At 47.5% G+C, this 15,237-nt stretch overlaps 1 protein-coding gene across 5 annotated transcripts in view; it reads right to left on the reverse strand.

Moving 5' to 3' along the window:
* The window catches only part of NISCH (nischarin), an 85,539-nt gene that overhangs the window by 50,724 nt on the left and 19,578 nt on the right, over positions 1-15,237 (reverse strand). For all 5 annotated transcript variants that reach the window (XR_011315020.1, XR_011315021.1, XR_011315019.1 and 2 more), the window contains exons 8-12: positions 13,304-13,456; positions 13,149-13,217; positions 12,379-12,564; positions 9,274-9,402; positions 7,231-7,344 (exon numbers count right to left, since the gene is read on the reverse strand). Coding sequence is in view for 2 of the 5 variants with exons in the window: in XM_069736839.1 (XP_069592940.1) it covers positions 7,231-7,344; positions 9,274-9,402; positions 12,379-12,564; positions 13,149-13,217; positions 13,304-13,456 (651 nt within the window). In the remaining 3 variants the exon portion in view is untranslated. The remainder of the gene's footprint in view (positions 1-7,230; positions 7,345-9,273; positions 9,403-12,378; positions 12,565-13,148; positions 13,218-13,303; positions 13,457-15,237) is intronic.

Below are 15,237 nucleotides of genomic sequence, written 5' to 3' on the forward strand. Positions count from 1 at the left end.
GGTCGCTCGTCACTAGGGTTCACAAAAATTGTGGTGTAAAAAAAAAATTGCAACAATTTTGATACTTCTGCCATTTATACATGAGTCCAAGCAAAATGTTTTTTTTTTTTTCCCCTAGTGAGAAGGGCTTTGCCAGTAGGGGCATTGCTGACAAATCCAATCTAATTTATGCCAAAGAAATTATATAAATTATGACTTAAAATATACATAATTTAATAAATTTGGTGCATTTTGCGCCTTTTTACTCCAGTGCATTGTTTATAAAGACAGTCGTACAAACCAGCACACTTGATGAACTGTGCCCGACATGTGTCTACACATCGACAGTGTCTGATCACAGCCAGCAGTGTTGCAAATAGCAGCATCCAGTTGTCAATTTTATACACTTCCAGGAGGAATAACAGAGGGAAGTGGGATTCTAAGAAATCTGTCGTGTGGAATAAAAGTTTTTATGAGGCTGCATTCACACAGACCTGGCCATGGGTCTCCAGAGCCGAACTCAACAGCCCTGACTCAGGGCATAGTCAGATGTGTGAATCCTCCCATGCCACAAGCCCTGGCCCCCTGACTTAAGTAGGGCCCTGGCCCCCCTCACTCAGTCGGGCACTGGCCCCCCTCACTTAGTCGGGCACTGGCCCCCCTCACTTAGTCGGGCCCTGGCCCCCCTCACTCAGTCGGGCCCTGGCCCCCTCACTTAGTGAGGCCCATACATACCCATCATAACATAGCAGCAATTTTACCACTGAATAAAATCGATCAAGTACAAGTTTCCCATTCTTCTCAGTCAATCACTGCCATTAGACTCATCTACAATCATAAAAATTATACATCATCAACCTCTCCTATTAAAATTTTTTTTTATTTTCTTCCGCTGCCAGGGATATCTTTTCAGGACTCTCCCTCTCGATTTTGTAACATCTTATTAAAATACACAAGTTGGGAAAACTTCACTTGTGTAACAAGAAATGTAAAAAACAGGATTTTTGGTTGCTTACCGTAAAATCTGTTTCTCGGAGCCTTCATTGGGGGACACAGGAACCATGGGTGTATGCTGCTGCCACTAGGAGGCTGACACTATGCAAATAAAAAAGTTAGCTCCTCCTCTGCAGTGTACACCCCACCGACAGGAAGTAGGATATTCAGTTAGTGAGAAAGCAGTAGGAGAAGCAACGTGTAAAGGAGAAAGAATAATATAACAATAATAATAAACTTTATATATAGCGCCAACAAATTCCATGGCGCTCCACAGATTAACAGTTTCAAACACTCAAAGAGTGTTCAAAGAACGCAAACGTAAACAGTAAACAAAGCTGTTCAACTTGGGAGGGAGCTGTGTCCCCCAATGAAGGCTCCGAGAAACAGATTTTACGGTAAGCAACCAAAAATCCTGTTTTCTCTATCGCCTTTCATTGGGGGACACAGGAACCATGGGACGTCCCAAAGCAGTCCCTGGGGTGGGAAAAACAGACTTTCATTAGGTCCGAGGACTCACCACTGCCGCCTGCAGGATCCTTCTGCCCAGGCTGGCGTCCGCCGAAGCATAGGTATGGACCTTGTAAAGTTCAGCGAAACGTGTGGATGGAAGACCAGGTTGCCGCTTTGCGAAGCCGTCGGTGAAAGCCCTGTGACGTACCGCACAGGAAGCGCCGACTGCCCGGGTAGAGTGAGCCTTTCTCTCTGGAGGGGCACTCTGTTCTTGACCCGGTAAGCTTCCAAAATTGCCGTTCTGATCCAGCAAGCAATAGTCGCCTTGGAATCCTGATCCAGCAAGCAATAGTCGCCTTGGAATCTGGCAGGCGTTCACACGCACCATCAGGGATGGCGAAAAGAGAATCCAGCTTTCGGAAAGCAGCCGTGCTAGCAAGGGAGATCCTCACTGCCCTGACGAGGTCCAGCCTGTTCAACGATTGCTCCAGAGGCTGAATCGGAACTGGACAAAAGGAAGGTAGAACGGTGTCCTTGTTGAGGTGGAAAGGTGAAAACCACCTTGTGAAGGAAGGAAGGCGGAGGCCTGGGACCACCTTGTCCTGGTGGAAAATCAAGAAAGGAGATCGGCAAGAAATGGCTGCCAATTTGAAAATGCGGCGGATCGAAGTGATGGACCTGAGAAAAGCCACCTTCCCAGATAGAACTGACATGGAAAACTCCCTGAGAGGCTCAGAGGGGGGAACCCCCAAGAACGACCAGCACAACCTTTAGATCCCATGAATCCACAGAGGCCCTGTACGGAGAGACAGAATGGGCTACTCCTTGAAGGAAGGTCTTAACCTGCGGCTGAGAAGATAACATCTTCTCAAAGGGAAGAAGAGCGCAGGAACCTGGTCCTTTAGGGAACTAAGAGTGAAGCCCGAATCCAGTCCTGCCTGAAGGAAAACCAAATGGAAGGCAGGGAAAAAGACATAGGTGAAAAGCGGTTGGACTTGCACCAACGAAAGTAAGCCTTCCAGGTACGATAGTAGATCCTGGAAGACGAAGGCTTCCTAGCCTGGATTATAGTGTGACTCATCCGGGCCGAAAGGCCGGACACTCTTAGAACTGTGGTGTCCACAACCACGCCGTTAAACTGAGCGACTGATAATTCGGGTGGCAGATCGGACCGTGGGACAGCAGATCGGGTCTGTCTGGAAGGCACCAGGGGCGTCCGCGAGAAGATTGACGATGTCCGCAAACCAAGACCTCCTGGGCCAATCCGGGACGATCAGAATGCCCGGCACCCCTTCTTTTTCGACAGCTTGGAAAGCAAGGGAAGGGGTGGGAACCGATAGGGGAGCACGAACTGCGACCAAGGAATGGCCAAAGAGTAAACACCACTGCGAGATAATCGCGGGACCTTGGGACGACCCGAGGGACATTCCTGTTCAATCGGGACGCCGTGAGGTCCACCTCTGGAGTCCCCCATCGAAGAGCAATCAGGTAGGAGACCTCCTGAAGTAAGGACCATTCCCCTGCCGCGAGGCCCTCGCAGCCGAGGAAGTCGGCGGCCTAATAGTCCACGCCGGGGACATGCGCTGCGGATCTCACCAGGACCGTAGCCTTTGTCCAGAGGAGGATCCTGGGATCTCGGCAGAGGCCAGAGAACTCAGAGTCCACCCCTGGAGGTTGACATATGCCACTGCTGTGTCATTGTCTGTCTGGATTCGAATTGGCAGGCTGCTGAGAATCCTTATCCAGTGAAAGACAGAAAGATGATCCGGAACTCGAGGACATTGATCGGTAGAGAGGACTCCTGCGCCGACCAACAACCCTGAAAAGAACAGGTGACAAAGCCCCACGCCTCCGCCGAGCAGGCTGGCGTCCGTCGTCACCACCTGCCAGGGAACTGGAAGAAAGGATATGCTGTGAAGGATCTGCTCTGGGATAAGAGAAGTGACCTCGGCCACCAGTCGAGGAACCGTTTGACCCGGGAGAAAGCCGGATCGGACGATGCAGGGAGAAGACAGACGTGTCCCCCTGTGATAGAATAGCCTGCTGAAGAAGTCTTGAATGAAACGGGCGAAGGGAAAATTGCTTCCGATGTTGCAACCAACCTCCTTAGGACCTTCATGGCCCATCGGAAAGGAGGGGAGCCGAGAACCCTGGAGCAAGCGAACTTCCCGACAAAGGAGGGAAATCGTGTCTTCGGGAAGAAAGACTCTGGTCAGACAAGTGACAAAGAACATGCCCAGAGATACGAGGCGCCGAACAAGACGGAACTTCTTCCTATTGACGAGCCACCCGCAACGGCTAGAGCGTCGGGGAAGATTGATAGACTTTCGGGAGCCTGAAACCGAAATTCCTGAGCCTCCATGGAAGCGATTACTGAATGAGGGAATATCATCCTGAAGTGTTTCAAGACGAGACTTCCTGTTAAGCAATTTGAGATCCGGACTGGGACGAACCGTGTAGTCCTCTTTCAGTACAAAGAGATTTGAACCGTTCCTGTTCTGGGACGGGAACGATTACCCCGGATTTAAGGAGGGAAACAATGGCTGTAAAGAAACCCGGGACTAGAGCGGGGTCTCTTGGAGGTTGGGATTCAAAGAAAACGATCCCAGGGCCGTGAAATGAATCTATTTTGTATCCAGAGGATACAACTTCCCTGGCCCATGCGTCCTCTACTGAGGAGACCCAGACGTCCCTGAGGAACAGGAGACGGCTGCCCAGCCTGGGAAATGGGCTGGAGTCTAGTCGTGGGTCATGCCTAGGTGGAACTTCCAGTCCTGGACCTGGAGAATCCACCTTAGAAGTAGAGGGAACGCCAGGAAGGAGTGAGTCGAAGAATACCTTCTTCTCTTAACGTGCCTGAGGCCTCTGCTGTTGCGAAAAAGGAATCTGATGCTGCAAAGCGACGAGAAAAGCCGAAAGGACCGAAGTTGCCGCCTAGGAAGAGAACTGGTGCCGCCAGTGGCTTCCTTAGTAATTTGGTCCAGCTTGGAACCGAAAAGACGTGATCCTTGAAAAAGGCAGGCCCGTAAGGGACTTCTTTGATGACTCGAGCCAAACAGAGTGACGGCTGGCAACAACATCACTGGGCGCCTGTGCGGCAGAAGACGCGACGTCCAGGGAACAAATTATTCCCCGGCGTGAGTAATCTGGGTGGAAACTTCCGCCATCCAGTCTGGTGGAGCTCCGGCCTGAATGCCCCAACGGAGTTGTTTAGCCCCTTCGGATACAGACTTCGAAACCCAAGTGGAAGCGAAAGCCGGGCATAGAGATGATGCGGCAGCTTCAAAAGTCGAATTCACGAAGGATTCCATGATCCTATCGATGGAATCTGTCAGTCTCCCCACCGGACAGCGTGAAGACTGTGTTGGTGGCAAGTCTAGCAGCGGCGGATCCACAGAGGGAGAGGTCGTTCTCTAACGCCTCTCATTCCGGTTGGCGATGAGGTCCGGAGGAAAGAGATATGAGACTCCAAGACGCTTGTCTCTGTGAGAACGTCTGGTCGAATTCGCTCTTTCTCTGGCCAGAAGCTCCTCGATTCAGGATGAGGAGCGAATCCCTTGGGAGGTAATTTAGACCGTCTAAATGAAACCGCCTGATCTGCGGGTTCCGTCGAGGAATCTTTGATGCCACAGGTCAGATTGGACGCTCCAATGAGGCCTTGAACCATATCCCTCATGTTATGATTTGGTTAGACTCCGGCCCCAAATTATCCTCCGAAGGCGCATCGGAGAAAAACCTCGCCTTACTCGGGGGGGGGGGGGGCTTTAGGATCAGGGGGAAGTCGACCACAGAGAAGGACCGTGGGGCGAGATGGACCGAAGGAGAGAACTCAGACCAGCGTTCCTGTCTGGATCTTTCACGGCCTGTATTGGAAGACTCGGACGGAGCTTCTTGCGACCCGCTGGCTACTGCGGAAGTCTGCAGGGGCAACCGATCGAGCACGGACACAAGGGTCTGGGACACCCGTGTGAGATCCGCTATTGATAGAGACAGAGGGGAGGCCCAGCCTGGGGTGGGGACTTCGCTCTGAGGCGGAGCAGCAGGGGGGGTCTTGGGTGGTGAACATAATGTGGGTTGCTGCAGGCCTGTCTGAGGGAAGCTTGCGGTTACAAGACGCACCCTGAAAGTGTTTCACTAAGGCACAGGAAAAAGTAGGAGGTCGGGAGTGACCTTCCTTAAAATTAGACCGAACGGGCCCCTGAGGTAAATGTCAGAAGACTAGGGGACCGGGGATTGAGACAAACTGCGGTGCAAAGGTACTCACGGCAGACACTGCGGGATCCAGATGGAAGGTTGCACGGCCTTGAAGATGCTCCTCAGGAACGATAGCCCCTAGGAGAACAGGCAGACACATCTGGGGCACTCTTGTCCGAAACTTGCTGCAGGTCTGAAGAACAGCAGTGGGGAGATGCGAGGATGCCAGGAATTTGCACTCTTAGGATGTGCAAAGAAAAACGTTCCTGGCACTGAAATAAGCATCTGTGGCTGCCTGGGAGTGGTGGGCGGGGCTTAACCGCCAGGCCAGGAGCACCAAGATGGCGGCGGTGGGCGGAGCTTGCCGATAATAGTCGGGCGGGAGAAAAGCCCGCCCGAGGGAAAGGAAGTGGGAGGAGACGCAGCGCCGGAAGTAGGCCCCGGAAGAAGCCGGGGCCTAAATTTAAGGCCGGCGGCCGCCGGGAAGGGCCGCGGCGGCGGGTGAAGCGGCGCGGTTTCCTGCAAGGCCGCCGTGCCGTGGTAAAAGGGCACAGTGCGGCCGTAGGAGGAAGCGGCGGCGGTGCCTGCAAAGCCGCCGCACCAGAAGAAAGCGGTGCGGCCGCAGGAGAAAGCGGCGCGGCTGCCAGCGAGGCGGCCACGCCGTGTCAGAAAAGAATAGTGCGGCCGCAAGGAAATCGGCGCGGCTACCATAAGGCCGCCGCGCCAGGACAGAAACAGTGCAGCCGCAGGGGGAAAAAAGGCAGAGGCTGCCGCACGGCCGCCGCATCGGGACAGAGCACAGTGCGGGGGAAAAAGGCAGCGTGGCCGCCTGTAAGGCCAAGAAGAGCGCGGCTGCCACGCTAATGGGGCGACGACCCCCGCCCCATGAGAAAATGTCAACCAGGTCAATACAGCCTGGAAAAAATCCCAAGGGACCCCCAAATGACTACCCTGGAACTGATGAAGGACCCAGAGGTACTTTGGAATACTCACCTAAAAAATCCCACGCCGTCCTTACTAACCTCATTCTGTGGGAAAATATCAGACGTCCAGGGAGCTGATGGACGTCTTCGTCTCCTCCAACCGACAGGCTCTGGTGGGCGAGTGGGTGGGGGACGGAGCCAGGACCGGACTTCTAAGCACGCTTGTGTGCTAGGATCTTGGTCCTGGTGGGTGATCTATGAGGATACGGGGTGGCAGTACACGCCGTACTCATAGTCCGTATTGTGGGACTACAGGTGTGACTGTTCACCCTGTATCCCTCCAGAAAATCTGAAAAGAAACGACGCACATTGAGGTAGATAAGGGTCTAATGAAAGACCCGTGTCCACCTCCTACTGACACTAAGCTAAACTGAATATCCTACTTCCTGTCGGTAGGGTGTACACTGCAGAGGAGGAGCTAACTTCTTTATTTGCATAGTGTCAGCCTCCTAGTGGCAGCAGCATACACCCATGGTTCCTGTGTCCCCCAATGAAAGGCGATAGAGAAAGTAAGGCGCACATTGCTGCCAGTGTACTGATGTTCACTATGTAAAAAAATAAATAAGAAAAAATAATACACTTTAATACTAAGGGAATTATTTCAGAAGATCTAAAATCCCCTTTATACCTTTTTATCAGCATTATTCAATTTATTTTTTGCTTCCTTTGCTTTCTGGATTGCTTTTAACACTTCCACAGTATCCAGCTCCTTTTCCGTTGTACTGGTGTTATCTAAACAAACCTACAAAAAGAAAAAAAAACAAAACTGAATAATAATACTGTACGTGTCGAGTCAGATCGCTGAAGATGGTGGAGTACAGCCAGCGCTTGGCTACCGCCGACAGCCCAATAGAAAGTAAGTGCAGCAGTGTCAGTCATGTACGACCATCAGTCCACTTCATTACCCCATCCTCGTGGTCGTGGTGGTTCCCAGTGGTGGGATAGCAAACGGTCGCCTATTAGGTGGATAGATGATAAACTGCTTAAATGGGAATAATCCTTTAAAACCGCTCGCCCCTGAAAACCATGTATAGCACTCATATGAGAAAATCGGTCATGTGCACGAGCCCTAAATCTTCCAGAGTGGCTTTTTGGAAAGTCTTGAAAGTAAAAGTGTATCTATAACCCATCAGCGGACAAATGTGAATATTAGGATACTTATATCCAGCGCTAGAATTGCAACATTTTTACAAGGGAAATTTTTTATTTTATTTTTTTTAAAAGTGCCATGCCATTTCCTACTAAGCCATATGATAAAATGACAGACATAACGTCAATGCAGGAGCACCAAAGTGCATCATACAAAAGGGATTAAAGGGAGTCGGTCACCCCAAAATGTTAAAAAAAAAAAAATCTCTTACCATTTGCAAACAAAAAAACTTTTTTTGTTTGCAAATGTGGGACTTCGGTGCACCCTTGGCGTGGCCAAGAGCTCAGTTTGCAAATTGAGGCGGCGTAACCATATCCTTAGCGCTTGTCGAAGGGTGCCCCGAGACCTTTCATTTTCATACAAAATCAATCTTGGTTTTTTTTCTGACATCTACATACCCCTATATGTGGTTTCAATGAGCATTTTGGGGGGGGATTGGTAAGGAGGAAGGGATGAGGAGGGGAGATAACACACATATTTAAGTAAAGTGTTAAATCAATTAAACTGTGTGAAACAATTATAATGACCCGTGCTATAAAAATAACATTGTATTCATCCTGCATGACGAAGGTTGAAAATAAAGGTACCGTCACACAACGATTTCGTTAACGATATCGTTGCTTTTTGTGACGTAGCAACGAAATCGTTATGCGTGACAGCGACCAACGATCAGGCCCCTGCTGGGAGATCGTTGGTCGCTGGGGAATGATCAGGACCTTTACTTGGTTGCTGATCACCCGCTGTCATCGCTGGATCGGCGTGCGTGACGCCGATCCAGCGATGTCTTCACTGGTAACCAGGGTAAATATCGGGTTACTAAGTGCAGGGCCGCGCTTAGTAACCCGATGTAAAAAGAAAACAAAAAAAAAAAACAAAAACAAACAAACAAAAAAAAAAAACACACTACATACTTACATTCCGGTGTCTGTCGCGTCCCCCGGCGTCAGCTTCCCTGCACTGTGTCAGTGCCGGCCGGCCGTAAAGCAGAGCACAGCGGTGACGTCACCGCTCTGCTTTACGGCCGGCGCTTACACAGTACAGGGAAGCTGACGCCGGGGGACGTGACAGACACCGGAATGTAAGTATGTAGTGTTTTGTTTTTTTTACATTTACAATGGTAACCAGGGTAAACATCTGGTTACTAAGCGCGGCCCTGCGCTTAGTAACCCGATGTTTACCCTGGTTACCCGGGGACTTCGGCATCGTTGAAGACAGTTTCAACTATGCCGAAGTCGTTCCCCTGATCGTTGGTCGCTGGAGAGAGCTGTCTGTGTGACAGCTCCCCAGCGACCACACAACAACTTACCACGATCACGGCCAGGTCGTATCGCTGGTTGTGATTGTTGGTAAATCGTTTAGTGTAACGGTACCTTAAGAAAAAGAAAACTACAGATAAAACACAGCATTATCACAATCTGTTCATCCCTTTATCAAAAACACAGAATAAAATTTATCAGAAAGTTAAGTGCCCAAAACTAAAATGTGACAACTCACATAAAACACATCCAAGTAGGGGCTTACCTCAGCGGCGCGATCACCAAACTGTGCAAGAACTTTGGTCCGGTAATCAGGGACAATGGTAACAGGGTTGTCGGTCAGATTGACGGTCTCCAAGCACGGAAGGCTTCCTAGATTTTTTATTTCATCAATCTAAAAAAAAAAAAAAAAAAAAAAATTATATATATATACACACACACATACACACATATATATATATATATGAAAAGTAAAGGTTTTCTGGTTTCGATATTAAGATAATCTCCATTTATTTGTATGAAATGTCACGTGGAGATGGCTTCAGAGATGCTAGGACGAGAGTTTTCAAAAGATGGAGGTGGAAGGCCAATGAAGTCTGAGTGACCACGTGAAAAAACGATATCTCCATAGGGAATAGTGGTCACTACAGATACAAGCGGAAAGATCTCAGCAAAGCCAACGTTTCTATGCGTGCTGTAAATCAGTGCTGGTGATGAGAGTCACTTAGCAATTTATCAGATCTCTCTCTCTCTATCTGTTATTTGTAAGTATTAAAAGATTTGTAAGGAAGAACTCATGACAAAACCTTTATTCTCAAAACCTTTATAAAATATGTGTTTACTGAAGGTGCATTAATATTTACCAATCGAAGTCTTCTCCAACACCAGCGTTGATAGCTAAAGTACATGCGACCGACGCGTTTCAGGTGGCTAAGCGCCCTTAAAAATAGTCTGGGTGAAATTGTGGATGAGGATGAGGAAAAAGCCAATATGCTAAATGACTTTTTTTCATCAGTATTTACACAAGAAAATCCCATGGCAGACAAAATGTCTAGTGATAAAAATTCCCAATTAAATGTCACCTGCTTAACCCAGCAGGAAGTGCGGCGGCGTCTAAAAATCACTAAAATTGACAAATCTCCGGGCCCGGATGGGATACACCCTCGAGTACTGCAGGAATTAAGTACAGTCATTGATAGACCATTATTTTTAATCTTTAAAGACTCCATAATAACAGGGTCTGTGCCACAGGACTGGCGTATAGCAAATGTGGTGCCAATATTCAAAAAGGGAACAAAAACTGAACTCGGAAATTATAGGCCAGTAAGCTTAACCTCTACTGTGGGTAAAATCCTGGAGGGCATTCTAAGGGATGCTATACTGGAGTATCTGAAGAGGAATAACCTCATGACCCAGTATCAGCACGGGTTTACTAGGGACCGTTCATGTCAGACTAATTTGATCAGTTTCTATGAAGAGGTAAGTTCCGGATTGGACCAAGGGAACCCAGTGGATGTAGTGTATATGGACTTTTCAAAAGCTTTTGATACGGTGCCACACAAAAGGTTGATACATAAAATGAGAATAATGGGGATAGGGGAAAATATGTGCAAGTGGGTGGAGAGCTGGCTCAGGAATAGGAAACAAAGGGTGGTAATTAATGGAGCACACTCGGACTGGGTAGCGGTTAGCAGTGGGGTACCACAGAGGTCAGTATTGGGCCCTCTTCTTTTTAACATATTTATTAATGACCTTGTAGGGGGCATTCAGAGTAGAATTTCAATATTTGCAGATGACAATTTTATATTACAGGATGATTTATGTAAACTAGAAGCTTGGGCTGATAAATGGCAAATGAGCTTTAATGGGGATAAATGTAAGGTCATGCACTTGGGTAGAAGTAATAAGATGTATAATTATGTGCTTAATTCTAAAACTCTGGGCAAAACCGTCAATGAAAAAGACCTGGGTGTATGGGTGGATGACAAACTTAAATTCAGTGGCCAGTGTCAGGCAGCTGCTACAAAGGCAAATAAAATAATGGGATGCATTAAAAGAGGCATAGATGCTCATGAGGAGAACATAATTTTACCTCTATACAAGTCACTAGTTCGACCACACTTAGAATACTGTGCACAGTTCTGGTCTCCGGTGTTTAAGAAAGACATAGCTGAACTGGAGCGGGTGCAGAGAAGAGCGACCAAGGTTATTAGAGGACTGGGGGGTCTGCAATACCAAGATAGGTTATTACACTTGGGGCTATTTAGTTTGGAAAAACGAAGACTAAGGGGTGATCTTATGTTAATGTATAAATATATGAGGGGACAGTACAAAGACCTTTCTGATGATCTTTTTAATCATAGACCTGAAACAGGGACAAGGGGACATCCTCTGCGGTTGGAGGAAAAAAGGTTTAAGCATAATAACAGACGCGGATTCTTTACTGTAAGAGCAGTGAGACTATGGAACTCTCTGCCGTATGATGTTGTAATGAGTGATTCATTACTTAAATTTAAGAGGGGACTGGATACCTTTCTGGAAAAGTATAATGTTACAGGGTATATACACTAGATTCCTTGATAGGGCGTTGATCCAGGGAACTAGTCTGATTGCCGTATGTGGAGTCGGGAAGGAATTTTTTTCCCCAATGTGGAGCTTACTCTTTGCCACATGGGTTTTTTTTGCCTTCCTCTGGATCAACATGTTAGGGCATGCTAGGTTAGGCTATGGGTTGAACTAGATGGACATATAGTCTTCCTTCAACCTTAATAACTATGTAACTATGTAATCATGAAGATTCATGATTAAGGGTGCGTAGCCACCTGAAACGCATGAATAAGGGTGCGTAGCCACCTGAAACACATGATTAAGGGTGCATAGCCACCTGAAACACATGACTAAGGGTGCGTAGCCACCTGAAACACATGACTAAGGGTGCATAGCCACCTGAAACACATGATTAAGGGTGCATAGCCACCTGAAACACATGAATAAGGGTGCGTAGCCACCTGAAACGCATGAATAAGGGTGCGTAGCCACCTGAAACACATTATTTACCCTCCGCTGAGACACTTTTGGTGAAGAAAGAAGTTTATTCACAAGTTTGTTGAGCTGGATTTCTCTTGTTTTTGAGAACATATAAACCCTTTGCACGTTACCCTTGAGGGAATTTGTACGAGGAACCCCAGCGCTTCAAGGGAAGAGGGTTAACCACAACGTTAATATGTGCACATTGCACTGGAGTCATCACTCCACCCCTCCGTTGTGAGCACTGACAATGTAGGAATGCTGGTTTATGTGCATGATTGGGGTTTCTAGTGTCATTATATGACAATTATGTTACAAAGTGGATTGCGACGTGTTTGCGTACCTGCGAGACTTTGTTGTTGCCGAGATCTAAATTGACGAGAGAATACAACTTATTTAGTCCTCTGAGGCTCTCAAGAAGGTTTCCAGATAAGTTAAGTGTTTTAATGTTGCCGATCTTTGAGTGAACTCCTTCCAGTAGGGAAAGTTTGTTATAGGAAAGATCCAAGTGAACCAAGTTGTACAAGTACTAAATAAAGAGGGAAGAAAATATTAGACGTTAATTTATTGTTAGAAAAATCCGTTTCTGTAATCTGAATGTTAAAAGATTATCCTCCACCCCCCAAAAAGAACAATTATCCCCTCTTCATAAGGTAAGGGAAAAACGTACTAATCTCGCTGGAGGTTAGACCGCCGGGTCCTCCAGTGATTCCGAGATCGGGGTTTAGAAGAACGAGAAAGGGTCTCGACAGCCCCATCCTAAATGAAGCAGAAATGCACTGAGCTCAGCAGACAAGGAGCGAGCGTGCGCACGCGCCCCCGATCCATTTAGGAAGGGGCTACAGAGCCTCATCCTCAGGGTTTTAAAGCCTTGATCCTGTTGGTCCCAGCAGTCAGACGTTCAGTAATTAGCAAGATATCCCCTAACCTTTGACTAGGGGACAAGTTTGTGTAAACTTGTGCAATTCCCATGGCTTAATGGATTGAGTAAATTGTTGGCCTAGGAGGAGGACGCCAATGGGGTTTAGAGGCACATATTTTTAATTTTGCCCATGTAAATCAGTTTTGATTGGCGGTTTGCTGGATATGTGCGTATGGTATGAGACCCCTTACCTGTAAATTCTCTATCGAGCATATGTGGTTATGACTCAACGCCAGAAATTCGACTTGTGGAGTCAGTTTCTGCAAAGAAAGCAAACAATTAAACCCACAAAACTGGATATATATATAGAAGTATAAAAGCTCAGTGCACGCCTGGGAATGCTTACCACTGAATCATCTATAGAAGGGATCTGGTTGTGGCTCATATCCACCGTGGTCAGGGCGCTCCACTTTGGAACCACAGCAGTGATGGGACAATCGGAAGACGTGCCTTCTGCCACCCAGTTATCAAATTCAAGAGCTTCTGGTACCAAGATGTCCTGAAATGAACCAAAACCCTGGTGCTTTAGTTGCCATCACAGAATACGTTTTAAAAAAATGTTCCTGTTGCAGAAAGAATTTTTTATAATGTTTTTGCCTGATGCGTATGAAGATACAAGAACCAAATACTAGGGCTCAGTCAGAACACGCCTAGCCTTATGGTTTCACCACAGCTGAAGCCACACAGACTGCGGACCCCCACTGATCCATTGCAGCCTGTTAAATTGCAATGGGCATCACCCATTATATTATGAGCCGTGAAACCCTTATAAAACTCTCTCTGTATAGGCCTCCATTCTGCTTAGATAGCTGTAGACTGAACGATCTCATAGCCGATAGCCATCTCCACCATGGATTGGAGCGGTCAACTTGGTCGAGCGCTCCTGTGTTCTCCATGAGTGACCCACTGCTAGACTCATCTTGGCATCATCGTATCTCCTGGAGAACAAACAGGTCAGCCGCTGGAATTCGACAGGCCCAATCCTTCTCTCCCCTGACATCACCTGTCTCCCATACATTAGAATGTCGATATTGGACGATTTTAGTCTAATGTGTATGGAGGCCTTTAACATGCATGCAAATAGGGCTTCACACATCATCAGTACATTACAACCTCCAAGTTGTACCATGACAGCCGCAGAACTGCAAATGTACCTTTGCCTTTTGTGGATGTATTGAAAAAAAAAAAAAAAACAAATTTCCATTTGACACCATAATATGATGATAATCTATCACTAACGCACCACCAAAGTAATAAGGCGCCATATGAATTTCCAAACGATGGCAGTGTCTATAGTTGGTAGTACACAAAATCAGATTTTGATGGGGAATTCATCAAACAGTGTGCGTCACAAAAGTGGAAATTCAAATTTAGAATATTTTGGTTTCATACATCAGCCTGGCACTAACATAAAAAAAATGGTGGAGCTTAGCTTAAGGAGAATGGCAACAAGAGGTACTAAATAACTGGCATAAATTATAGCAGAAATCTACTATAGCTCATATGTCAAGCAGATTTCTCATGCTGGTGCATGGACGGCCTAAAAATCTGTTAAATTCATTTAAGGTGTTGTCTTACCTTGGCATACAAGTCTGCAGACATGATGTGATTGCAGACTTGTGAGTCCTCAGTGCACACTGCGCCGTGAGGATTCTTAGGTGCCAGGAGCTGCGAATGTGTAACCACAAATAGGCGATTTGCATATATGCGGTCACCTGCCAACTAGACGCGTGCGTGATTGAACGAGACGGGACACATCTAGTCGGCCCAGCGCCGACACTGGGAGAATCCCCACAGTGAGCGCACTGTGACTGCAGACTTGTACCCAGGTCTGTGGAGTCGGAGTCTTGGAGTTGGAGCTCATTGTGGTGGAGTCGGAGTCATGGAAATTGAGGAGTCGGAGTCAGAGGTTTTGCTTACCGACTCCACAGCCCTGCTTGTACCCAAAGGCCAGACAATGCCTTTAAAGCATTGTGCCCACTATTTATTTGGGGCATGTGACTCCAGTGGGCTCCTGAACAGGACCGACATCTATCTATATAATCGTCTAAGGGGTACTTCCGTCTGTCTGTAACGGAAATCCCGCGTTGCTGATCGGCCGTGACCAATCAGTGACAGGCTTAGTCCGGCCGCGAATTGGCCCCTCCCTTCTCTCCTCCAGTCAGTGCCCCCTCCCTACCCTCCTCCAGTCAGTGCCAGTGTGTTGTCCCATCCCGGACCAACTTTTTACTATTGATGCTACCTATGCAGCATCAATAGTAAAAACATATGTTAAAAATA

Source organism: Ranitomeya imitator, chromosome 8 (assembly GCF_032444005.1).
Source record: "Ranitomeya imitator isolate aRanImi1 chromosome 8, aRanImi1.pri, whole genome shotgun sequence".
NCBI lineage: Eukaryota > Metazoa > Chordata > Amphibia > Anura > Dendrobatidae > Ranitomeya > Ranitomeya imitator.